This window comes from Schistocerca nitens, chromosome 5, assembly GCF_023898315.1.
Source record: "Schistocerca nitens isolate TAMUIC-IGC-003100 chromosome 5, iqSchNite1.1, whole genome shotgun sequence".
Taxonomy (NCBI): domain Eukaryota; kingdom Metazoa; phylum Arthropoda; class Insecta; order Orthoptera; family Acrididae; genus Schistocerca; species Schistocerca nitens.
This window is the reverse complement of record NC_064618.1, coordinates 330,316,766-330,342,302: the sequence shown is the minus strand read 5'-3', so window position 1 is coordinate 330,342,302 and position 25,537 is coordinate 330,316,766. Positions and strand designations below refer to the sequence as shown.

The 25,537-nt window shown below is 37.9% G+C and overlaps 1 protein-coding gene across 4 annotated transcripts in view; it reads right to left on the bottom strand.

Annotated features, from left to right (window-relative positions):
* The window catches only part of LOC126259339 (cysteine-rich protein 2-binding protein), a 210,896-nt gene that overhangs the window by 117,292 nt on the left and 68,067 nt on the right, over positions 1-25,537 (bottom strand). For all 4 annotated transcript variants that reach the window (XR_007546503.1, XM_049956045.1, XM_049956046.1 and 1 more), the window contains exons 5-6: positions 16,610-16,732; positions 9,315-9,937 (exon numbers count right to left, since the gene is read on the bottom strand). Coding sequence is in view for 3 of the 4 variants with exons in the window: in XM_049956045.1 (XP_049812002.1) it covers positions 9,315-9,937; positions 16,610-16,732 (746 nt within the window). In the remaining variant the exon portion in view is untranslated. The remainder of the gene's footprint in view (positions 1-9,314; positions 9,938-16,609; positions 16,733-25,537) is intronic.

Here is a 25,537-nt window from a genome sequence, read left to right as displayed (position 1 = left end):
AGTAGCAGCAATTTTGTTTACTGACATGACCATTCAGAAGAAAATGAGCCTCATCAAAAAACAATATGATGTTAAATGAAGGACACTCAGTCACATCATTGACAAACTGCAGCCTATGTTAGGCATCCTGAGGCTTTAATTCTTGCACCAACTGGATTCTGTAAGGGTGCAGTTGAAGGTCTTTTTGCATAATTCAGTGCAGTGATGATCTCTTCACATTTAAAGAACTTGCACGCTTATGAATGGAGGGGTTAAGACCATCACGAAAAGACCGATTTACACTCTACAGGGATTCGCCTAATCTTGATGGTCCCTGTTTGGCCAGTGTTGAAATAATCTTCCCAAATGTTCTGATCCTTAACCGGATAAGGGGAACACTTGGGCAATCATTTACATAATGCAATTTACAGTCACTGCAAAATTTCCTCTGTGCTACAGTCACCAAATCACCATTTTTGTAAAATTCTCACACACAGAATGCATGGTCCACTCCCTCCAGAAGTGCTCCATACAGATTCCTGACGGCCAAGCAAGTTATGAATGTACCCCTCACTCCCATTTGTTGTGCATGTGCAGGGAGCTCTTCAAATATAAACTCTCTTTTGAGACACCCTGTATAATCTTCTTTATGATCCTTAAACTGATGTGATTAACTTATAATCTGTGTGAAACTCCACCAAGTGGCTTCCTCTTTCTCCCAGTCCTCCTCTTTTTTTTCTCCTAATATCAAATTCTAGTACCTTTCACAAGCAAATTGTAAACTATCTGGATAATTTAATTTCTCTCATCATACACTTTTTCAATCTCTTCACCATCCATCGCGCTACTCGGCATAGGCTATAATTTTTACTACTGCCATGTATGCTGGCTTTTATTCATCTCTTACTACAATAATGCATTCAATATACAGTTCATACCTACATACTCTCTTTAGTATTTTCTTCTTATCCATAACTGACCAACTTCTACCATTAGTTCCTTCTATTTCAAGCTGTGAAAATCAGTGTCTGCAATCTGTTTTTACTTCCTCACAGTATTTTGGTTAGGTACTGGTTTGGGTTCTGTGGCTATGTTTAACACTGTGAGTAGCTAGGCCTTTTACGTGGGTGAGGTGCTTAGTCACCCCCAAAGCACACACACACACACACACACACACACACACACACACACACACACACACACACAAACTAACTCATTACCCTGGGGGATCTCTCCCATTTGCTATGTCCCAAAATGAATACATTGTCAGAAACCATGTAGCAGCTTCTGCCTGTATGGAAAAGGGAGTGGGATTTGCTGGTGGAGTATTTTTGAAATCATATGGTCTACAATAAGTATGCCAGTTCCAATGAAGGCAAGTGTCTGTGTCTGTGTGTGGGTTGGGGAGTTCACAGGCGTGCAGTGGCAAGGCTGTCAGTGCCCTAAGAAGGCAGGTACTAACAGGTGGGAATGTTCCTGCACCATCAGTTTAATAAGAAATAGTTTCAAAATAGTATACAAATTATTTACAGAAAACTAGGACTAGTAGAAGTCATCTTAGAGGAAGATCAGTCTGGGGTCTGAAGAAAATAGGAACAATGATGCAAGCTCATCTTAGAAGAAAAGCAAACCTATGTTCATGTAAATTTAGAGAAAGCATTTGACAATACTGACCTGAATACAGTCTTTGAAATTCTTAATATAGCAGTGATAAAATACTGGGAGCAAAAGGTTACAAAAACTTGTGCAGAAATCAAACTGGAGTTCTGATAGTCAAAGGACATGAAAACAAGGCAGTAACTGGCAATGGTGCATAGCAAGGAATAGGCTAGAGCAAACCAATGAGAAATTTGTAAAGAGAATTAAAGTTCAGAGAGCACAAATAAAAATTCTCATAATATGGCATTTCTGTCATAGGCAATAATGGACTTTGAAGATCAACTGAATAGAATACAATACCTTGAGAAGAGTTTACAAGATGAGTATCAAGAGAAGATGAACAAGGTTAATGGAATGCAATCGAATTAAATCAGATTATGCCTTGAGAATTAGATTTGGAAATGAAAGTACTAGATGTGTTTTGATATTTGAGTAGTAAAATAACTGCCGAATGCCGAAGTAGAGAAGATACAAAATGCAGACTGGCAACAGCAAAAGAGCATTTCTAAAAAATAGAAATAAATTTATATTCGACGTTCACTTAAGTGTTAATCAATGCATTGCATGCCAGTCTCATCTCTGCAGAAGGAACATTTAAATTGGTCACCACGAGCCGCTTCTATAGAGGCCCTATCGGATGCCACCAGGTAGCACTACACTCATCACCAGAGGATGCCAATTTCATGTCACAACACTTACACTGCACTCAGCCACTTATACTACAAGTTTGCATGCTTTGAAGTCTTATGTCAAGTGTTACGTCACGCATGATTGCAAACACTGCTTCTTAAGCTTAGCAGAATGCCAACACTGTCCCAAGTCAGGACACAAAGCAAGAGTGACTGTGAAAGAAGCAAAAAGTAAACTGTTCCATTTCTGTCTAGATTTGAGACAACGGAGAATAATACGTTTTCGCACCCCGAATTTTTACCGCTCCTTCTGGCAATATTCACAGGAACCATACACTTGAGCGCAAAGTAGCAAAGCGACATCCACAGTGAAAAAATTGGCTAATTAAAATCAACAAAATGAACAACAGCAAATAGCTCTCTCTCGCAAAACAGATAAAAGCAGCCTTCTGAAAGTTAGAATTGACTGCAATATTATTAGAGAACAAACAGCCAACTATTTATAAATCTTTACAGAGTTGCAATCAATCTATACCATTTCTGTTAGATATTGGTGGTCCAGTCACACTGATTAATCAGACTAATTACAAGCAACTGAGGCAGCCTCAGCTCAACAAAATCTTGTCTGAGCCTCACAGCATACATTGGCGAAAGTATCTCTTTTCTTGCGACATACACTCTGCAAGCAAAATATCGGAATATGTCTGTATCACTGCCATCCACAATAGTTCAGTAATGCTGGAGTCTCAAAGTCTTTAGTATGGGTGCATTTGATTTATCTGATTAGATATTCAGGATATTGTGCATGCTATTGGTCCGTAAGTTTCCCATGCCAGCATTCATAAATTGTATGAAAAAAATTTGGACATTTTTTCACTGGTACACTGGGACGTGTAGAGACCGTGAAAAGCATGTGATGAAGGGTATTCTGTGTATCAAATGCAACTACTGGTTACACGAAAAGTGTGCGAAAGTAAATCTAAAATTCGTCAGCGATGATTTTCCGTGGACATGTCATGGTTGTTTACGTGACGAAACAGCCAATCTTGTAAGTGCAGTTGATACAAAATATGAAATTATAAAGTTATTACAAAGTGACATTGAGGCATTAAAAACCAAACTTTTGACCATCAAGAAAGAAAATGATATATTAATACAAGAAAAGAAGCCCTCTGTGTGTAAAAACCATCATACGGAAAAGCAAGAAGATCACGAAAATACGAGTGAACGATCGGACTTTAAAAACAACAACATTTCAAGTGTTCCCGTTGATGTCTCGGTAAACTCAGCAAGCCAAAAACCAGAAGATAAATATAAATGGAAGGTGGTCACATACACCAAAAGGAAAAACAAGGCGTCAGGTACACAACAAAAGGAAAATGACTTTTTAATAATTGGCGATTCGCTGCTGAAGAATATAGCTGTCTCCAATTCCAAGATCGACATACGATCTGGAATTAGAACGCAACAACTCAGTAAACATTTTAAAAATATTGTGAATGCAAGACAAGCTATTACAGAACCAGATTCTGAAACCAGACATAATTATAAAGGGGTATTTATACATGTTAGAACAAATTCGTTAAGGAGCAGCAGTAAGGAAGAAATGGCAAACGAAACAAGAAACATGATTCGTTCTGCAAGAAATATGTATGCAGGATCTCGGCTGATACTTAGTGGAATCATAAACAGAAGGTCAGTGAGTGAAAAATATATCACCAAAATAAACTGTGCTCTTAAAGAACAATGTGATTGTTTTGAGGCAGTTTTTACAGACCCAAACAAATTCCTATGTGAAAACTCACTAGCGAAGGATGGTTTGCATTTAAATAGACTGGGGTCTGTAACATTCAGCAGAATGTTTGCAGATGTCTGCAAACTCATTAGAAGCAAGGGAAACTAATATGGCCTGAAGGGGGTGAAAAATCATACACTCTATCTGGAAAAGAAAAATATAAGCACCATACAAAAAGAGAGGTTGCTAAAGAATTTGCCTCACAACAATGTAAAGCAACAAAAGAAAAATTACATAAAAGTACTTCATCAAAATATTCAATACTTTGGTAACAAAAAATTAGAAGCAGAAGTACTCCTGAGTGAAGTAAGACCAAACATATTATGCATCAGTGAACATGGACTAAATGAAAGTAAAATAGGCAATGTTGCAATAAAGGACGACAAACTTGCTAGTTACTTCTGCAGATCTAAATATAATGGTGGTGGCGTTGGTATATATATTAGAACAGGTACTCTCCGAAAGAATGTAAACAGTGAAGCTGCTACATTGCCCATAGCTAGAGAAAAAGACTTTGAAGTTACTGGTATAGTGACAGAGGATTTTAGAGTGTTTCGTGTTTACAGATCAGCATGTGGCAATATTAGCATCTTTCTGAAAAAAATTGCTAGCTTATTGAGAATGAATATGAAGAGAAACCTTATTAAATGTGGAGACTTCAACATTGACATGGGAAAAGACACAAAAATAAGACAGAATTTTGAAGAATTGTTAACACAGCATAACATGAAAGTAACAATAACTGCACCAACAAGAGTGACTTCACAAAGTGAGAATACATTTTACAGTCCTTAGATGAAAAAAAGGTTGTCTCTGGATCTTTCAAAAGCATTTGACACCATTGACCATGAAATGCTGATACAAAAATTAGGCAACTATGGCATTCGCGGGGCAACCAGGTGAATGGATAAAATCATACTTGTGCAACTGCAAGCAGTATGAGTCACATGTAGTTCAGACAGAAATATCTTATCATCATGGACAACTAATCAGCTTTTGCAGAAGTAATGACACAGTATCAGAACCAAAACGAACAACCAAAGAAATTAGGATCATCAGTGAACAAAATAGCAACATCTTTAGAACAATGTTAAGTAAGGAAACCCGGAATGAAACCTTACAGGCCCAGAGTGTAAATGAAAGATATGATGCATTTATTTAAACAACTAAATACCATTTTAATGTAGCATTTCCCAAAGTAAAGAGACAAGAAAGGCTGCAAGGTCAAACACAGTGGATTACCAGTGAAATACTAGAACAGCAAAGGAAGCTGCAGGATCTGAGACAGATGGGCGAAGCTGAAAACTATAAAACGTTTAAAAAGAAGTATAGAAAAACAATAAGAGAAGCAAAAGCAAGAGCAATTCACACCAACATAATAAAACTCAAAAAACAAGGCAAAGGCAGCCTGAAATGCAATCAATGCTGAAAGAAAGGAAAAATATGGATCAAACAAAGAAGAAGGTATTAGGTCAATTAAAATAGACAACACAGTGGTCACAGATGGTATGGAAATAGCAAACATATTGAATAATAACTATATCAGTGTAGTAGAAAACTTAAAATTGGAAAGAAATAGTCAAAAACAGAAGAGCATTAAGGTACCAGAAAGATCATGCAGTACTATGTTCTTAAGACCAGTCACGGAAGATGAACTACGAAAAACTATACAGAATCTAAAGTCCAAGAAATCAGCTGGTGGTGATGAAATATTAAATCATGTAATAAAGCTGGTAAGTGAGCAGATAATAACAGCACTGCTGAACATAGCAAACTGTTCTTTCAGAGGTGGAATTTTTCCAGAAAAACTGAAGATAACGAAGGTGGTGCCAGTTTACAAGAAAGGGGATAAGGATGACCCCAACAGTTACATACCAGTTTCACTTTAATCAGGCTTCTCAAAAATCCTAGAAATGCTTGTGTATACCAGATTAGTTCATTATTTGGACAAACATAACATTCTCATACCCTCACAACATGATTGCAAAAAGGGTAAATCTACAGGATCAGCAATTGCCAGTCTAACAGAATACATTTTACAGTCCTTAGATGAAAAAAAGGTTGTCTCTGGATCTTTCAAAAGCATTTGACACCATTGACCATGAAATGCTGATACAAAAATTAGGCAACTATGGCATTCGCGGGGCAACCAGGTGAATGGATAAAATCATACTTGTGCAACTGCAAGCAGTATGTATCATTAGGAAACTCATACCAATCAGAAACCAAACCCATCAAATATGGAGTACCGCTGGTTTCGGTAATGGGGCCATTGTTATTTAATGTGTTTGTTATTGATATAGGTGTTGAGGAGGAAGAAAAGAAAATATTCTATGCTAATGACATAACAATACTAAATAGTGACCAAACTATAGAACAGCTCGAGAGAAGAGCATACATATCTGCAAATGTCACAGCTCAATGGCTGTTGGAAAATGAACTGGTTATAAATCTAAATAAGACTATGTATGCAGTGTTTAAAAACAAGGAGAAGGCTGTAGACATGGGTTTAGAGGTTGATGGAACAAGGCTGGAAGAAGTAAAATCTTCTAGATTCTTAGGTATTCTTGTGGATAATGAACTGAAATGGAAAAAAAAAAAAACATATTAATAGTGTCTGTAAGAAACTGAGCTCTGTCATATTCTTAATGATGCAGCTGTCACAGTATTCAGACAAGAACCTTCTGTGTACAGTGTATCATGGACTTTTCGAACCATACTTACAGTATGGAGTGACTGTCTGGGGAAACTCAAACAAACAAGAGACAAGACGAGTGGTTTCAAGAAGTTAGGTATCTTAACTTTTTCATCGTTGTATATATACAAAACAATAATGTACATCACAAAAGGTAGTGAGGACTGGATTACAAATGCCAGTGTCCACACCCACAATACAAGAAGGAAGAAGGAAGTACAGAGCATACCCCACCGACTGACAATGCTAGAAAAAGGACCCCAGTACTCTGGTGTCAGACTACTAAGAAGTCTGCCTAAAAACCTGCAATATAGTGTACTTGACAATGACTTTCCAAAGAAATCTTGACAATGACTTTCCAAAGAAACTTAAAGACTATATCATTGAAAAAGAGTTTTACAGTGTTGCGGAATACTTGTGCCATTAAATTTGTATATATTGTTATTCATTATCAATTATGTAAAAATGTAAGCTAAAGAGGTAGAAAAGTAAGTGATAATGAATGTTACTACTTTGACATGTCCTATATTACATGTACATTTACTGTACACAATGTAATCTTACAGGATCAAATAAAATTCAATTCAATTCAATTTTCAAGTGCACATTAACCTCAAAGATAATGCTCAACCTCAGTATTGCATGTGTCCAGTACTTCACACCATTTTCAAAAAATCACTCTTGGCCTCAACAGATTAGAACAAATTGGTGTCTTGAAACCTATTTCTGCTAGTCAATGGGCATCTCTCCTATGTATCACAAGAAAATTGAACAGGAAAATCAGACTTCGTGCTGAGCTTAAAATTACAGTTAATACTCCAACTGTTATTGATTCTTTCCCGCTTCCACATATTGAGGAGCTTCTACATCATCTACCACTATGGACGATTCTTGTCTAAATCTGATTTAGCCAATGCTTTATCTTCAACTTAAACTGGATGAGGTAACAAAAAAAATTATAATTATTAATACATATGCTGGTTTGTATCAATACCAGTGTCTCCCCTTCACAAGCACATCTGCTCCTGAGCTATTTCCATGCTTTCTTGAGAAAGTGTTATTGAAAGTTCCATCTTTTTCAAATTATTTGGTTGAAATAATTGGGTATGGACAAATCCTGGAACAGCATCTTAAAAATTTGGAATTTCTTTTTCAAGTTTTCACCAATGCAGAGCTTAAATGGAATATACAGAAGCATTCATTTTTCAATACTGGTCATCTCACTGACACCGCTCATCATTCAACCTAGCATTTAGGGTAATACGGAGATAACCTTTTCTTAAAAATGTACAAGAACTACAGGCAGTTCTTGGCAAACTGACCTACTATATCAAATTCATTCTGAATGCAGTGCAAATTACTACTCATTTATGACACCTCCAGTGTAAAAATGCTCCTTTACAATGGACAGGAGAATGTGAACAACCATTTCAAAAGTTGGAAAATGCATTGCTTAGCTGCCCATGCCACATTCATTTCGATTCGCAAACCTGAGTAGAGCTTGCAGTTGAGGCACCATCACACGAAATTGGGGGTTTTATCTCACAAAGCTGGCAACACTGAACACCCCACAACTTTTGCGTGTCAGGCATTGAACAACTGCCCCCCCCCCCCCCCCCCACACACACACACATACACACAGAGAGAGAGAGAGAGAGAGAGAGAGAGAGAGAGAGAGAGAGAGAGATGTATGCTTTATATCAAATATATTGTACATAAATACATTTATATTTTAATGTTCTATAGTGCTTAGTGTGTTCTAGAGCGTTCATCAACCTCATTATACTGACAGATACAAAAAAGTGTTTGTACTGGGTGTAACAGTGTAAGAGAGTGAGATGTTGATGATAAACACTACAGACAAGAATAAAAGCACTTGAAATGTGGTGTTAAGAAGAGTGCCAAATATGAAATGGCTCAATCCAATACGTAACACTGAAGTAATGAACTGAACTGAAGATAAAAAAATTATGGCACACCTTGACTAAAAGGAGGGATACGTTGATGGGCTCATCATGAGGCATCAAGTAATCATTAATTTGGTAATACAGGAAAGCGTAGGGTATAACTATTGTAGAGGGAGAGCAAAGCTTCACCACAGTAAGCAGTTCCAAATGGATGTACGGTGCAGTAGTTACAAAAAAAAAGATGAAGAGATTTACACGAGACAAACTAGGCTCGAAGACCGGCATCAAGCTAACCTTCATACTACAAACTACAACAACAACACAAAATAAAGTTAAAAGAGCAATGAAATAATGAAAAGTACTTTCTGCCACACAATGTAAATGACGGTAAAAGCACTAAGATGTATGGTGAAACATATTTTCAATGTTTTGGATTCATCACTACCATCTGAGGAAAAGAAAGAAACTGTCTATGTTACTAACTTCAAAGTACACTAAATTCACCAATAATACAATGCTTAGATAGGAAACATAGAAATTGTAGATGTTCTGTACAAAACTACAAAACACTGGAAGGCTACAAAAATTTATTTGACTGCTACCATGCAAGACAACACATAAAGAGGATCCATTAACAACTAAAAACTTACTGCGACTTTGGGGTTTTCTCCCTCACTGTTAGGCTGTCTTGTGAAATGGGGTATTCATTCTTAATCTTGATCCTTCTAATTTGATGGTCTTCTTTGGAGTCAACATCCTCCTCAACTGTCAGTTCATGATTACACTCCAAATCTTCTTCTTCATAATCATCATCATCATCAGTTCCACTTTCTGGTTCACTCTTTGGTACTAAAATTTGCTGTCCCACAGTGGAGCTACTTTCAGTTTTTAATTGTTCTTGGCAGTCACGGTGCCCTACAGTTTTTATACAGACAAAATTGCCTTCATTTCTTTCAGAACTTTCACTGTAAGCACTACCGTCATTACCATCACTATCATTCTCACATGGATTGTTATAACTACACTCAATATCACTATCATGATCACCACTATCTTTTCTTGTTCTTAAACAAGTTTCGCTGTTCACTGTGAACAAGCTCTGGAGAGGCTTAAATTCATTTTCAATAAATTCAGTTTCACTCTTTTCATCTTCATTTCCACTTTCACTCTCACCTTCACTCATAAGTTCCTTCCTTTTACTGCTTCCTGCAACACACTTGTCCACTTGTTCTTCCTTCCCATCCTTATCAAAACAGAAATCAAAATCCAGATCCTGAAATAAGGAAAGAGAAGAATAAATGTATATAATCTCCTGATGAACATTTGAAATATTTGAATACACTAGGGCTAAACTTATAGATATGATAGATATGTCTAAGCTGCTAACACAACTTAAACCACCCTCGCAAATGTAAGTGCAGTGTTCTAACTGTTGGGCCACTTTAACTTGTGCTCTCTCTCTCTCTCTCTCTCTGTATATGTGTGTGTGGGGGGGGGGGGGGAGGGGGGGAGGGGGGGAGAGAGGGAAAGAGGCAGAGAGGGAGGGAGGGAGGGAGGGAGGGAGGGAGAGGGAGGGAGGGAGGGAGGGAGGGGGAGAGAGAGAGAGAGAGAGAGAGAGAGAGAGAGAGAGAGAGAGAGAGAGAGAGAGAGACTCTGAACAAATGACCCTCCAACTATGAAACTTAAAATATGTAAGTTTTGTTACTAATATATGAGTTTTCATACAAAATGAATTATTATTTTCATGGTTCATTTCAACAGTAATTCTATTGCATATATCAGTAGTGTAAACTGTTCATACCTGGTATTCAAGTGAATCTGAATCATATCCTTTTTCCTAAGAGTGACTATCACTTTCAATGAATTTCACTATAATACATGCATATACTAGATATCATTCCAGTCTGCTATGCTCAACTATTTTTGAAGCAACACATTTTAAAATGCTAATTTAATGAGTCGCTCAACATTAATATGATGACAATTGACAGCAATATTCAATAGCAGTTAGTATTACCCAAATATACCAGAACTAGATATATTTCTTAACCCCAAATGACATCACTAAGAGAGATGACAGGAAATGAAGACAAGGAAAAGGTTAGTAGAGCCTGAAAAAATAGTGAAGTAAAGAACTTACAATATACTTAAGGGGTTGAGTTGTTGATAGACATAAAAACAAGGCTTAAAATGTTGCTGAGCTTTTGGCTGATGTCCTCCTTCAGAACTAATTACAGAATATGCACATATAAACATCTGTGTGGCTATACTGTTCCTGCCAGCTATAAGGTACAATCAAGAAGTTTCCATTTGAAGGCTGTACAGTCCAGAACTGGCACATGCCAATCAGGCAAAATCACTGAGAGCATTGACACAATCATTCCACCAATGCACCAGGTTGAAGGTACCTATTTGGTAGAAAACCGTGTCCTGCTGTGTGAATAAGTCCGTAACTGACTGCTGTATATCCTCATCTGACAGGAACTGTTGATCCTTCAAGGTCTTATTTTTAGGGACCAAATCCATGATAATCGCATGGGGAGAGATCAGGACTATATGGTGGGTGTCCTAGTGTCTCCCACTTGAGTTGGTGTAACTTCTGCGTTATAAAATTAAGAAGCCGCACCCCTTGTCACCTACAGCTGTGCACCATTCCAGAATGATGGTTCTCAACAGACATATTGCCCCACAGACACTCTTCATTACCCAATGGATGTCTACCGGAGTTTGCCCTTCCATAAACAGGAAAAGAATAACCACATTAATCATGTTTAGATGCATTTTGTGATAATGTTTCCATAGTTCGTGTTCCCTTGTTTACCACATGCAGATCAGAGACAAATTTACACTAATTCCTTGCCTACATGTCTATGATCATACACTGGAGTTGTGCTACATTGCAGCAACACCCTCAAACAGAAACTTTGTGATCACCCTCTTATACATTGTAATAGCACTGCAGCTCAAATGAGGTAGGGATTGTATCAAGTGGAGTGAGCAATGGGAGAAAAGATGCCAGGATGGAGAAGGCAAGTAGGATGGAAGGGTGGCTGACAGCTGAGAGTAAAAGACAGCATGCACCCTAAGAAGGCATGTGGCACCGGTGAGTTTGCTTCAGGGCAGACAGGAGGAGTTGTGTTCTGTGCACAATGATGAGGAGGATGTATTTGGAAGGGAAGAGATAGAACAAGACGACGAGGTAGATTGCGGAGAGAGATAGAGATAGAGAGAGATAGGGAGAGAGAGAGAGAGAAGAATGAGTGAAGTGGATGGCATGAAAACAGTAGTGGAGTTGGGAGTGGAAGAGAGGCTGGTACCAAGTAAGGCAAGGAGGATTGCAGGATCGAATAATGTGTTGTATGGACATTTCCAATCTATGTAGTCCAGAGAAGCTGGTGTTGGAAAGGGGGAGTGGGGCATGTGGAGGGAATCCAAATGGCATGGGTTATAAAGCAGCCATTGAAGGTGAGCATCTTCTTCTCAGCAGTGTGTTCTATCAGTGAGTGATCAACTCTCCTCTTGGCCCCACTTTAAATATTTGGCTGTTTCTTCTGAATATGTTGCAATTTCTGAGGTTGCGGTTATCACAGGACCTGAGGACACAGTTTTTTAAATTCAAACACATATTAAATTTCTGTTCTATAATGATGTGCGGGTTAGCTACTACAAACAGCATAGTGAACGCATTATTGTGGCCAAGATAGACACAAAGCCCATGCCTACTACAGTAGTACAAGTTTATATGCCAACTAACTCTGCAGATGATGAAGAAATTGATGAAATGTATGATGAGATAAAGGAAATTATTCAGGTAGTGAAGGGAGACGAAAATTTAATAGTCATGGGTGACTGGAATTCGTCAGTAGGAAAAGGGAGAGAAGGAAACATAGTAGGTGAATATGGATTGGGGGGAAGAAATGAAGAGGAAGCCGCCTTGTAGAATTTTGCACAGAGCATAACTTAATCATAGCTAACACTTGGTTCAAGAATCATAAAAGAAGGTTTTATACCTGGAAGAATCCTGGAGATACCAAAAGGTATCAGATAGATTATATAATGGTAAGACAGAGATTTAGGAACCAAGTTTTAAATTGTAAGACATTTCCAGGGGCAGATGTGGATTCTGACCACAATCTATTGGTTATGAACTGCAGATTGAAACTGAAGAAACTGCAAAAAGGTGGGAATTTAAGGAGATGGGACCTGGATAAACTGAAAGAACCAGAGGTTGTAGAGAGTTTCAGGGAGAGCATAAGGGAACAATTGACAGGAATGGGGGAAAAAATACAGTAGAAGAAGAATGGGTAGCTCTGAGGGATGAAGTAGTGAAGGCAGCAGAGGATCAAGTAGGTAAAGAGACGAGGGCTAATAGAAATCCTTGGGTAACAGAAGAAATATTGAAGAGTTTGACAGAGCACTGAAAGACCTAAGGCCCCGGGAGTAGACAACATTCCATTAGAACTACTGATGGCCTTGGGAGAGCCAGTCATGACAAAACTCTACCATCTGGTGAGCAAGATGTATGAGACAGGCGAAATACCCAAAGACTTCAAGAAGAATATAATAATTCCAATCCCAAAGAAAGCAGGTGTTGACAGATGTGAAAATTACCGAACTATCAGTTTAATAAGTCACAGCTGCAAAATACTAACGCGAATTCTTTACAGACGAATGGAAAAACTGGTAGAAGCGGACCTCGGGGAAGATCAGTTTGGATTCCGTAGAAATGTTGGAACACGTGAGGCAATACTAACCTTACGACTTATCTTAGAAGAAAGATTAAGAAAAGGCAAACCTACGTTTCTAGCATTTGTAGACTTAGAGAAAGCTTTTGACAACGTTAACTGGAATACTCTCTTTCAAATTCTAAAGGTGGCAGGGGTAAAATACAGGGAGCGAAAGGCTATTTACAATTTGTACAGAAACCAGATGGCAGTTATAAGAGTCGAGGGGCATGAAAGGGAAGCAGTGGTTGGGAAAGGAGTGAGACAGGGTTGTAGCCTCTCCCCGATGTTATTCAATCTGTATATTGAGCAAGCAGTAAAGGAAACAAAAGAAAAATTCGGAGTAGCTATTAAAATTCATGGAGAAGAAGTAAAAACTTTGAGGTTCGCCGATGACATTGTAATTCTGTCAGAGACAGCAAAGGACTTGGAAGAGCAGTTGAACGGAATGGACAGTGTCTTGATACGAGGATATAAGATGAACATCAACAAAAGCAAAACGAGGATAATGGAATGTAGTCAAATTAAATCGGGTGATGCTGAGGGGATTAGATTAGGAAATGAGACACTTAAAGTAGTAAAGGAGTTTTGCTATTTAGGGAGCAAAATAACTGATGATGGTCGAAGTAGAGAGGATATAAAATGTAGACTGGCAGTGGCAAGGAAATCGTTTCTGAAGAAGAGAAATTTGTTAACATCGAGTATAGATTTAAGTGTCAGGAAGTCGTTTCTGAAAGTATTTGTATGGAGTGTAGCCATGTATGGAAGTGAAACATGGACGATAACCAGTTTGGACAAGAAGAGAATAGAAGCTTTCGAAATGTGGTGCTACAGAAGAATGCTGAAGATAAGGTGGGTAGATCACGTAACTAATGAGGAGGTATTGAATAGGATTGGGGAGAAGATAAGTTTGTGGCACAACTTGACTAGAAGAAGGGATCGGTTGGTAGGACATGTTTTGAGGCATCAAGGGATCACAAATTTAGCATTGGAGGGCAGCGTGGAGGGTAAAAATCGTAGAGGGAGACCAAGAGATCAATACACTAAGCAGATTCAGAAGGATGTAGGTTGCAGTAGGTACTGGGAGATGAAGAAGTTTGCACAGGATAGAGTAGCATGGAGAGCTGCATCAAACCAGTCTCAGGACTGAAGACCACAACAACAACAACAACAACTTGCTTCCAAACATATCGTCTGCTCACTGCTCTCTCATTGGCTACATAGAACCATTTGTCATATTAAGAGTCAACAACATCGTAGCAATAAACATGTAAGTACACCACCGGCCCCTATCCAGACTTCTACCATCTCCTACAGACGTAAATACTTCTATTGAATATTTGTTCAATTTTAAAGTCAATTCAATTTCGACTAGAAACTGATTCAAGCAAACTGAAGTTTAAATGTGGTAGATGTTCCTGAAAAGCCCAAGTACATGGTGTATATTCCCATGGTTGGCAACATGTAATTTGCTGCCCATTCGCTGCTCCCCTACCTGCACCCCTCTAGTTCTCAGCCAAGCTGATGTCACAGTTCTCCTTCCAAACCTTCTGTAGTGCTGTGAAACGCAGATGCAATATCTTCTATGTGTAACAACAGCAACCAATAAATATATAAAAGATCACAATCATGATTCAGTCCAATTCTGAAACTTTCACTTACATCATGATCTACTGACATCTGTTGTCACTACTTCCATGACGGGTCTTTCCTCTGTAATCTATTCACACAACAATTAAGTTAGGATGTTATGAATGATTTTGTTTATTACATATTTCATTCTGGACTTATTTTCCTTTTTCTCTCATCTGAATGTCACCACAGTGTTCTAATTCTGAAGAAAAGCTGGCAACGTTTTTACCTGGTATTCTAAGATATGAAATGCAACCAAATTTCTATTTGCTACCTAATTAGTACATCATCAAAGTCTCTCATTATCAAATAAAATATTGATCCGGGTTCAAAACAAAGTAATGCTTTCTGAAGGACAACATTTCTGCCATTGAATGTTACTATTACTTAAAGAGCACCATTAACATCTGTACAAAGTATCCATTGAAGTATGAGAACATTTATTCCAAACCTGTTCAAATACAACTACAGTTTGTAAGATGATAGAATTTAGTGTTATTTCTTCCTGTGTTTTACAGAATTGTCAAATTTTAAGCAGAGTGATCAACTGTTGTAGTGGATAGTTCACAGTTTTTTGCACATCCCTTGCAATAGTGCCATGTGAATCAAATGTCACATGATTGTTTGAGCAACATCGATACCGTTATCTACCACCTCGGTGTATTGGGAAATCTTGAACCTGTTCGAACATATGTATCGTTTGCCCAGCTATGCCCTTCCGAATCCTTACCAATAAATCTGCATGTGACCTTTGTATCCAAAGCTTCATCTGTAAATGAAAGACGATCCCTGTACACTCTATTAAATAACCTAAAAATGTTAACCTCTGCAGCAATAGTTAACGTGTGAATATAAGATGCCCCTGTATTTTTTTAATGATGAATTTGGGAAAAAACCTCGACTTATAATTGGGCAAATATGATATAAAAGTAGAAGCCTGAAAGTTCTGACTGTGAGGAGGGAGATAACCTGAGATTAGCATTAGTGCCAGTGACATGGATGGCAACATAAGCTGCTCATGCCATGGAAGATGACTGCTCTTGGCAATATGCCGTGAGCTGTACCTGTTGTCCTTGGACTATCCAGTTAGCACAAAAATGTGTCAGAAATGTTGATCTTCACTGATTGGCACAGTTTTCTTCAGCTAATAAATAAAGCACTGTTTCATCAAACTTCAACAAGTACTGAAAAAAAGTACCAAATCAAAATGACAAATAATGTCTGAAAGACTAACACAGTAATGTTGCCAGGGTAAGAAAAAACTACACCACTATGCGTGAAATTAACAAATTCAGCAAATTATTGTCATCACTGAATGTAACATTATTATATGGTCTGAGTGCATGGTTTCAAACTCTGGAGAGCCAAGAGAATGAATGTAGCTGCTGGACTGTACATGTTTCTAACAACACACCATGCATGACATGTAATATCATCTAGCCTTCTGGGATTCACGGAACACATTGCACATGAATATGTGGATCCAAATACTCTTCTTTCTCTAATGAATTACAAAACAGTACATCAAGACCCCATGACTGTTGATCACCAAACTTTAATAACTCAATGAATTAGGAAAAAATACTCACAATGTTCTCTTCTCCATCTAAATTTGCTGATATCATGCTCTCTAGATATTCCAGAGAATCTTCATTGGAATTTTGTTTATCTTCTGCTCCAGTTCTAATTACATAATTGTCACTTGCTGTGTGCTGCAGGGGGGGAAAACACCAATTTAGAGCAAATTCTTATAATGAATATTCACAATTTCTAAAAGAAAGTATTTTATTTGTGGGCAATCCGGATGCTATCTGAAAAATTCCACATCTTTCCTCTTTTAGTACTCAAGTAGATGTAGATGTAGAAGTATTTTTTGCATACAGGTACATTTGCGCTTTTCCAGTTATTGTAACCAATAATCCACTAACTCATAGGTCAATTACAAACATTATAAAACAATATATTGCATATCCTGCATAAACAAAGTACACTAGCTTTATTTAACTGACTGCATCATCATGCACGGACTGTAGTCAGGAACTAAAGGTGGAGTCCCTGTATGAGGAAACAGCTTTATTAGACGAGTTATGGCAGATAACAAATTCATCCATAGTTAAGCAGAGAATACAATAATCTTATTACAAATTATGGTCTGTGGTGCAACAGAGCAATTACGAGGTGTCCAACTACGATACCATTAGTTATCAGGAGGAAAATCCTTCCTGTAAAAATAACCTACAACAAAAGAACTGTACTGTAGCCTTAGAATTTACCTAGACACTCATGTACCTGCTAAACACTGAAATGGACGGCCATTAAATAAAACCAGTAAAATATGCCATCCACAACAATTGACAGAAGTCTGCTTAAAGACAAGAGCACACTAAAGTTGAGAATAAGTAAGATTAAATGATAAAAATACAGAGATGCAGTCAATAAATATTATGGTAGGGCATGTATAAATATGATTAATATAACATTACACCCCCACCTCCACAAAATTAATTTAGGAAATTAGACACTAAATGCAGTAAATAAATTATGTTATTACTTGGACAGCAAACTAATTGATGATGGCCCGAATAAAGAGGACATAAAATGCAGACTGCCTACAGCAAGAAATGTTGTTGTAAAAAGAGTAATTTGCTAATGTCTAATATAAACTGACATTTTAGAAAGTATTTTCTGAAGGTATTTGGGTTGTAGCCTTGTATGGAAGTGAAACAAGGGTCAATAAGCAGTTCCAACAAGGGGAAAGTTGAAGCTGTTGAAATGCTGTGCCACAGAACAATCCTTAAGATTAGATTGGAAGATCGAGTAATGAATATGGAGGTACTGAATCGAATTGGGGAAAAAAGATGGCACAACTTGATTTAAAGAAGGGACTGATGGATAGGACATATACTGAGGTATAAAGGAATCATCAATTTAGTATTTATTTGAGGGAAGTGTGAAGGGTAAAAATTGTGAAGTGAGACAAAGCAACATTAGTAGGTTCAAATTTAAAAAGGTTGTAGCAGTTATGCAGAAATGCGACTTTCAGAATAAACTAGTGTGAAGAGCTGCATCAAACCAATCTGTTGACTGAAGAGCACAAAAACAAAACACCACCAACACCAAAAACAAAATTACAAGACCAACAGAAGTAGTATGCGACTCAGAAGTGACACAATACTGTATTTCGTAAGGAATACTTGATATATACATACTATGAGGGGAACTCAAGTGATAACTTTAACAATGCAATACATGCCTTATTTCTTGTGCCATTGTTCTGTACACTGGGAACATAGTTACCAGTACTTTAAAGAGCACTCAACACATTGCAGCATAACAATGCCACCCTACCAGTTTAGAACAGGTGCCCCAATTGAAAAATGCATCAACAAAAAGTTCTGTCAAATGTTTTGTGAGCAGTGAGGATAAGAAACCTGTTTAAATCCACCTGTGAATGACAATCTAGTACAGAGAGACATGTTTAGCACTGCAGCAAGGGTACAAGTTTAGAAATGGCATAACTTCTGTGCCAGGTGCTCCCCAACCATGTCAGACATACGGAGTCTATTGCTGCAACTGAAGCCACTATGATGGGCAATAGCTGTGTGACAATGGATGAAATAGCCACAAATATGAACATCAGTCATAGCTCAGCAGATCAGATTATTCACGATGTGCTTCGCAGCAAAGAGTCTGCAAGGCAGGTGCCACAACACTGCACTCCAGAGCTGAAAGAGTGCTGCCTTGATGTCTGTAAAAAACTTATGCAGTGCTTTGAAGCAGAAGGTGATGGCTCCCTTGCAAGAATCGTTATTGGAAATGAAATGACCACCAACCCAAAGCCAAGAGAGCAAGCAAGGAATGATACCATTTATCATCACCAAAATTCTAAGACATTCTGGACATGACATCTGCAGTGAAGGTTATGTTGACAATCTTTTGTGATGAGCAAGTATTTATCTTGGAACACTACACACCTATTGGAAACACCATCACCAGTGTGTCCTATTCTGATTTGTTGAAAAATCATCTTTAGCATGCAGTCAGATCAAATCGCTGTGGAAGTCGAAACTGGTCAACGATAAACTCTCATTCTCCTTTAAATGCACTCCATTCAGACACAGCACAATCCAATAAAACTTCCCAAGCAACAACATTTTTTTAATTCATATTTATAATTTGGATATTATGTGCATGACATTTATATATGTATTAATAGCAATATATATAGAAGTTGTGTACACTTAAATGCTGTTCTTTCAAAATTGCTGTACATACTTAGTAACTATTTTTGTAAAGATTAACTGATAATTATTATTACAAGTATTATTAGTAGTATTGATATGAATTACTGAATAGTTGGAAACAGTAAATTAAAAATGGGTTGTAAGTGAAAATCTTTTCTGTTAAAACATTAACATCATTGTAGTAACTTCATAATGTAATACATTAATCATTTTCTTGGTGTGAGAAAAGTGTTGTCAAGTGAGACATGTGCTGGCAGAAATCTTAAGTTTGGCTTCGTGACAACTGGTTGTACTTTGAGAGGAACTGTATTGAACTGTGTTAATAAAATGTGAAGGGTACGAGAAAAATAAATATTTCATCTAATGATGTGCATAAACATGCAATAAACTTTGCAAGCATGAATATCATTCCATTTAGACTAAAACTGTGCTAACAAACACACTGACGCAATGGACAACGAAAAGAAGTAAAGTAAAGTACAGAAAATCCTTATTAACAACATCAATGTAAAACTAATGGTCATTTCTAATGATTCCTTCATTTTTGGTCTAGGTATGACACAATATACAACAAACAAAATCGCAGAAGATATTTGTGAGGTCTGCTATCTAAAATAACACTGTAAAAGTGTACAACAGGTTGCCAGTAAACATCTGGCAGGAGACAAAATTCTTGTGGTTGTAGAGCCATATCATTTTGTAAAATAATTCTCACTAGATGAGTGAAACTGACATTACGGCCATGGTTACAGTGGGCTTCCTCTCAGTCTGCTCAACCAGAAGAAGGCCATTGTGACTGTGAACAGAACACTGGTTTTATCCATCCAGTGAATGTTATTTTACCACGTAACACAGCTCTATACCCAGGACACATTTGTTTTTAACTGACTCTGGCTGTGGAAGGCTGTTCACTTACATCAGGCAGGAAACTAGAAATCACCAAATATTTAAAATCAGGGTGAAAGAATACCTTATTAGCCACTATAATTTACACACACACTGTACATTGACAGAGTCTAAACCTACACGCATTTTTGTTGTTGCTGAAGTTATGAACAGTTAACACGTGCTAGAAAGATGACAGATAGACACAAATGTGTTGTTATAGTGTTCTAAAAGATATTTGAAGTGACAGATGAGTTAGGAAAGGTTGAAGCTGCAGTAAGACTTCCACAGGGTTATGGTAAAAGTACAATCAGCGGGTTTCAACTTATGCAAAACTAGATGAAGCACAGCAGTTGTGATATCATTAACAGAGAAGATAGGAGAGTTCCACAACACTCTGAAGACTGAAGAAAAATTTAATGCTTAATCAGGATGGCTAAATCAGTTTAAACATCACTGCAGGATATCGGAAACTACTATTCAGGGTGAGAAACTTTGTGCTAATAAAGAAACAACTACTGGTTTTCGTACCTCAGCCAATGGACATTGCCATGGAGGCAGATGAGTTGGCAGACAGCTGCCATGGGAGGCACGCGTGACACATGGTATGGTTAGACCCATTGATGGAACTGTTTACTTGCAGATGGCAGTAAGCTGGGCAGGGCACTTCTAAAACTGACATCAAGCACTGCAGATCTTGCCTTATGCTATTTCTGTGTGCTCAGTTGTCAGCCACCTATGCCTACCCTGTGTTGTGTTTACCCCCATGCAGGTCTATATGCGGTTTCTGACTTTCTGTTTCCCCTTAGATTGACTCACACAGTGAGTTTTCATTTCCTCTTACGAGATTCTGTTCCCCAATTTCTTATCAAGCCATCACTGATCTTGTGCCAACAGTGTTGTTCAGAAGCTTTGTCACACCTATCCAGGTACTAAAGTGGGACAAAGGATGTCCTTACGTGTGTAATGCTTCTACTATTTTCTTCTTTCCTTTTCATAGAGCTAATTTTGGACCATGATGGACCCAGCATTACTGCAATGCTGACAGAACAATTGTGCTTACAGAAAGAGCAGCAGCATCAGCAGGAGCATAATCATAAGAGACACTGCTAAACCAGAATGCGAAACAATTTTGTGCCCCAGCCACGTGAGTGGCAGACCATGTGCCTACTGTGCATTTTCCTCCTGTCCCCACCGCTGTTCGCTGAGTCTACGGAAAAGTGAGAAAATTACCTGCGACAATAGGTTTGTTTATAAATAAATCTTCTGCTACCAGTCACGATTTTTCTTTATTTTACTTTTCGCACAACACGTTTCGGGAAATGATTCCCATTTTCAAGTGTGTTTCTTGTGTGTATTAAGCCATTTCTACTGATATTGTCAATGTGTGACAGTCGGCTTCATTTCATTGACTTCTACTGCAATAAGAAACACGTGATTTTTTAGTTGGGTATCGATTCTTTTGGTGAAGTTAGTGGTGAAATTTAGAAGAATTTGTACTTACAGTTTTCTAATGGTATCACACACAGTAAAAATCACACACAACTTCTTGTACACTTTACACATCGAAAATATCTTATATAAACAAAACATTTACAAAGATCTTCTTACAGGTAGTCCACAGAGATAACATTATAGGTCTTCCACAAATTATGATATTCTTTTGTACAGAGGTTATTTATCTTAACAATTTGGCTCATAAATTATTTATATCGATTTTACAATTGTGCTTATTTCTATGTTTTACTGTCTTTATTTAAGTATACTATTGAAACATCTGAAGAAATTCACTGATTCACTTTTTCGTTTAGTATTTTATCTTCATATTTTCTGTAATGTGAATATATCTCCACTTCTTCTAGCAAAGCCATTTTATAGAAAACTGTAAGTAATAGTGCACAGGAGGAAATATCTAAAAAACTTGCAACCAATTGGCATTTCCTGATGTGAGCAAAAATCTTAATTACTAACATCAACATCTTTTGTAATGAACTGTTTTAGATGGAGAAATCAAGCCAAATGGTGAATGTGTTTCATTAAACCATTGATGTTATTTTATTTCAATAAAACGGAACACATTTGGGAACAAAAATTTGCATTTTCGTGGAGACGCATTACAAATCTAAAATACCTTCCCTGATTTCAGAAATACCCTCAGAAGAAAGTATGCCTCTTGAAAGAAATGTATAAGGCAGGAAAGAATTGTGTACACCAACACCGTAGGTGACCACCAATGACATGTTTGTTTTACTACGTTCATTATTGTCGGTTATTACCCAATGCGTTAGATCTATTATTTTACAGGTGTTGTGTGATTTTTCTTTTGAGAAATATATATGAATACATACCATACAAACTGCCAGCAACTCACACGGTTTTCTTCTTCTTACTGTCCATATTTTCTAACATATAAACTACTTTTAAAGTGCTAAAATGTACTAGAACAAATAAAATACCTATAAAACACCACACTGTACAATGTCCTTGGTTCAGGGATAAACTGTGAGAATCCGCTACAATACGCCACACACAGACAGACCCGGCCTGCACATTAGTGAGAACTGAGTGGCTTCATATGGGCAAGCCCGATCCATTATAGATGGCCTCCGGTTTGGCCCATCGCGGAAATCCACTCGTGTGGCCAGCTATTCATGAGCCACAGACAGCATTTGGATGAAATGAGACCACAGTGATCAATCCATACAACAGATAACTTGTTCAAATAGTCTGAGAATCAATAATAATGAAGATAGGTAGCAATTCACTGTAAAGATGAGTGCTGAGCAGCAGACAGGTACATAAGAAAGACAATGACACTCTCACAACTAAATTTTCAACCATAGCTTTTGTCAGAGAATGAGAGCGCAAACACGTGCACACTCAAACACAACTCATGCACACATGACAGCCATCTCCGGACACTGCGTCTACAGTCTCTGAGAATCAGATCCAAAGAAACCACTCCTCATGCCTCTGTGCCTCCCGTCAGCATCTGCTAGGCTAGTGGCAAGAAGAGGTGGCAGCACTGACTGCAAGCTTAGGGGAGGGGTAGGAAGGGGAGAATCAGTAGGAATGAGGGAGTAGGGATGCGGTGCATGTACTCAGTCGCTCATGGTCAGCAATGATGCAAGATATCTCAGTAAGCAAACCATTTTTGCAATGTATTTTTTTCAAATTTCCCTGATATTCCCTGATTTCCAGAATGTGTGGCAACCCTGATATTATATTAAGTTCAATCCTCGGGCCATGCACATCTGCCATCATCTTAACTCAATACGGAACTGGTGCAGTACTAGCCCATCAGAACCCAGATAAGCCCATCGCTTACGCATCAAAGACACTTTTCACAGTGTAGTGTTATTATTCATACGTGGAAAAGGTGGCACAGGATTTTTTTATTCAAATGTTTCAAGTTTTCTTGTATGGGGGAAGGTGCCTCCTCATCACCAACCCATAAACTGCTGGTTCCCTTATTTGGCCCTTGTTCCAAGCTCCCAGATAGGTTTGCTCACCAGTTGAGTGGTTTCAGCCACTACAGGACAGCTTCAGATCTGGTTACCAAAAACCCATAGCAGCAACTTTGCGCATCACTGCATAACAGGTGCTGCAACAAGTTTTTCGGTAATTCGATCTAATGATCACCTATACTGGCTGAAACGGGCCATCAAAAATATATATACTTTGATCTAGCCTGAGTTACTCAGACAAGTTTAATGTCTCCTTAACAACATCATGCCTTCTATTAAACAGTGAAAATACAGGATGGAATGTAACAGTATAATGAAATGGATAGTTGCTACTCACCATATAGGGAAGATGATGAGTCGTAGAAAGGCACAACAAAGAGACTGTTGGATAGTTAGCTTTCAGCCAACAAGGCCTTTGTCAAAAGATAACCTTCCGACAGTCTTTTTGCTGTGCCTCTGATATATGGTGAGTAGCACCTATCATTTTCATAATATTGTTAATGTCTTCCATTAGAAGACATGAAATACAATGTAATTTAAGTCAAAATAATTCAATTGAATAGATAAAAAAATCTACTCGCCAATCAGCAGAACAACACACACATAAAAGAAGGTTGTAATTAGGCAAGCTTTCTGAGCCAGTGGCTCCTTCTTCAGGCAGAAAGGTTGTAGGGGAAGGAAGAGGGATGAAGGAAAAGGACTGGGGAGGTTTAGGAAAAGGGGCAGATTTCGGGAAGTTAACTTCATTTTCCTTCACGCTTCTTCCTTCCCCTTCAGCCTGAAGAAGGAACCACTGGTGTCAAAAGCTTGCCTAATTACAACCTTCTTTTATGAGTGTGTTCTGCCACAGCCTTGCCAAATTACAACCTTCTTTTATGTGTGTGTTCTGCCACAGCTTGGTAGGCAGAATTTTTTATTTATTCAATAAAATTATTTTGTCAAAAATTGATAAAAAAATGGTTCAAATGGCTCTGAGCACTATGGAACTTAACAGCAGAGGTCATCAGTCCCCTTGAACTTAGAACTACTTAAACCTAACTAACCTAAGGACAGCACACACACCCACGCCCGAGGCAGAATTCGAACCTGCGACCGTAGCGGTCACGCGGTGACAGAGTGAAGCGCCTAGAACCGCTTGGCCACTCCGGCCGGCAAAAATTGATCATTTTCAATGTAATTTAAGACAATTTTGTACATAATGTGTCAGTTTCTGGTAAGTAATGTGTAAATAATGATGTGGGCTTTCTATTTTGAAATGTAGTAGGCAGTGTAAATTTGTAGTAGTAGTAGTAGTAATACGGAACTATTTAAAAAATTTCCAGTACATCACTATCTTTCGGTAATGCTTGTAGTCTGGATGCCTCATTAATCCCTGATAATCAAACGTTTGCTGTATTTGTAACAGAGAGGCAGGTTTCAACCAGAAATATACAGCAACATAATGTTAAATCATATATGGAGTACATACTAGAAAGACAGTCCAGATACCAATAGTTGTGGAACATTTATTGCCATGGAGAACTCAGTAATGTCAATTAAGACAAATGAAAAGTATGAATGTGAGATATTTGGATGTTTCTATAGCCAACCCACATGAATACTGAAGCAGAGGAACAATTTAGAAAATACTTGGAAATTACGGTGCTCCAATGCCTAATCATGCCCTAGTGATACGGGATTATTTACATCTACCAGCTATACACAGAGATGCATGTGTTTAAAACAGGAGGCAGAGACAATGATCCTGGTAACACCACACTTAAAAAGTATTTTCTGAGAATTATGTTGAGCAGTTAGTTACAAGTCCACTCACAAGCAGAACATACTAGATCTGCTGGTGCCAAATAAGCCCAAACTTTTCAACTGTGTGAATGTAGAAACAGGAAGAGGTAAGAATACTATTTTATCATTGACCACTAAT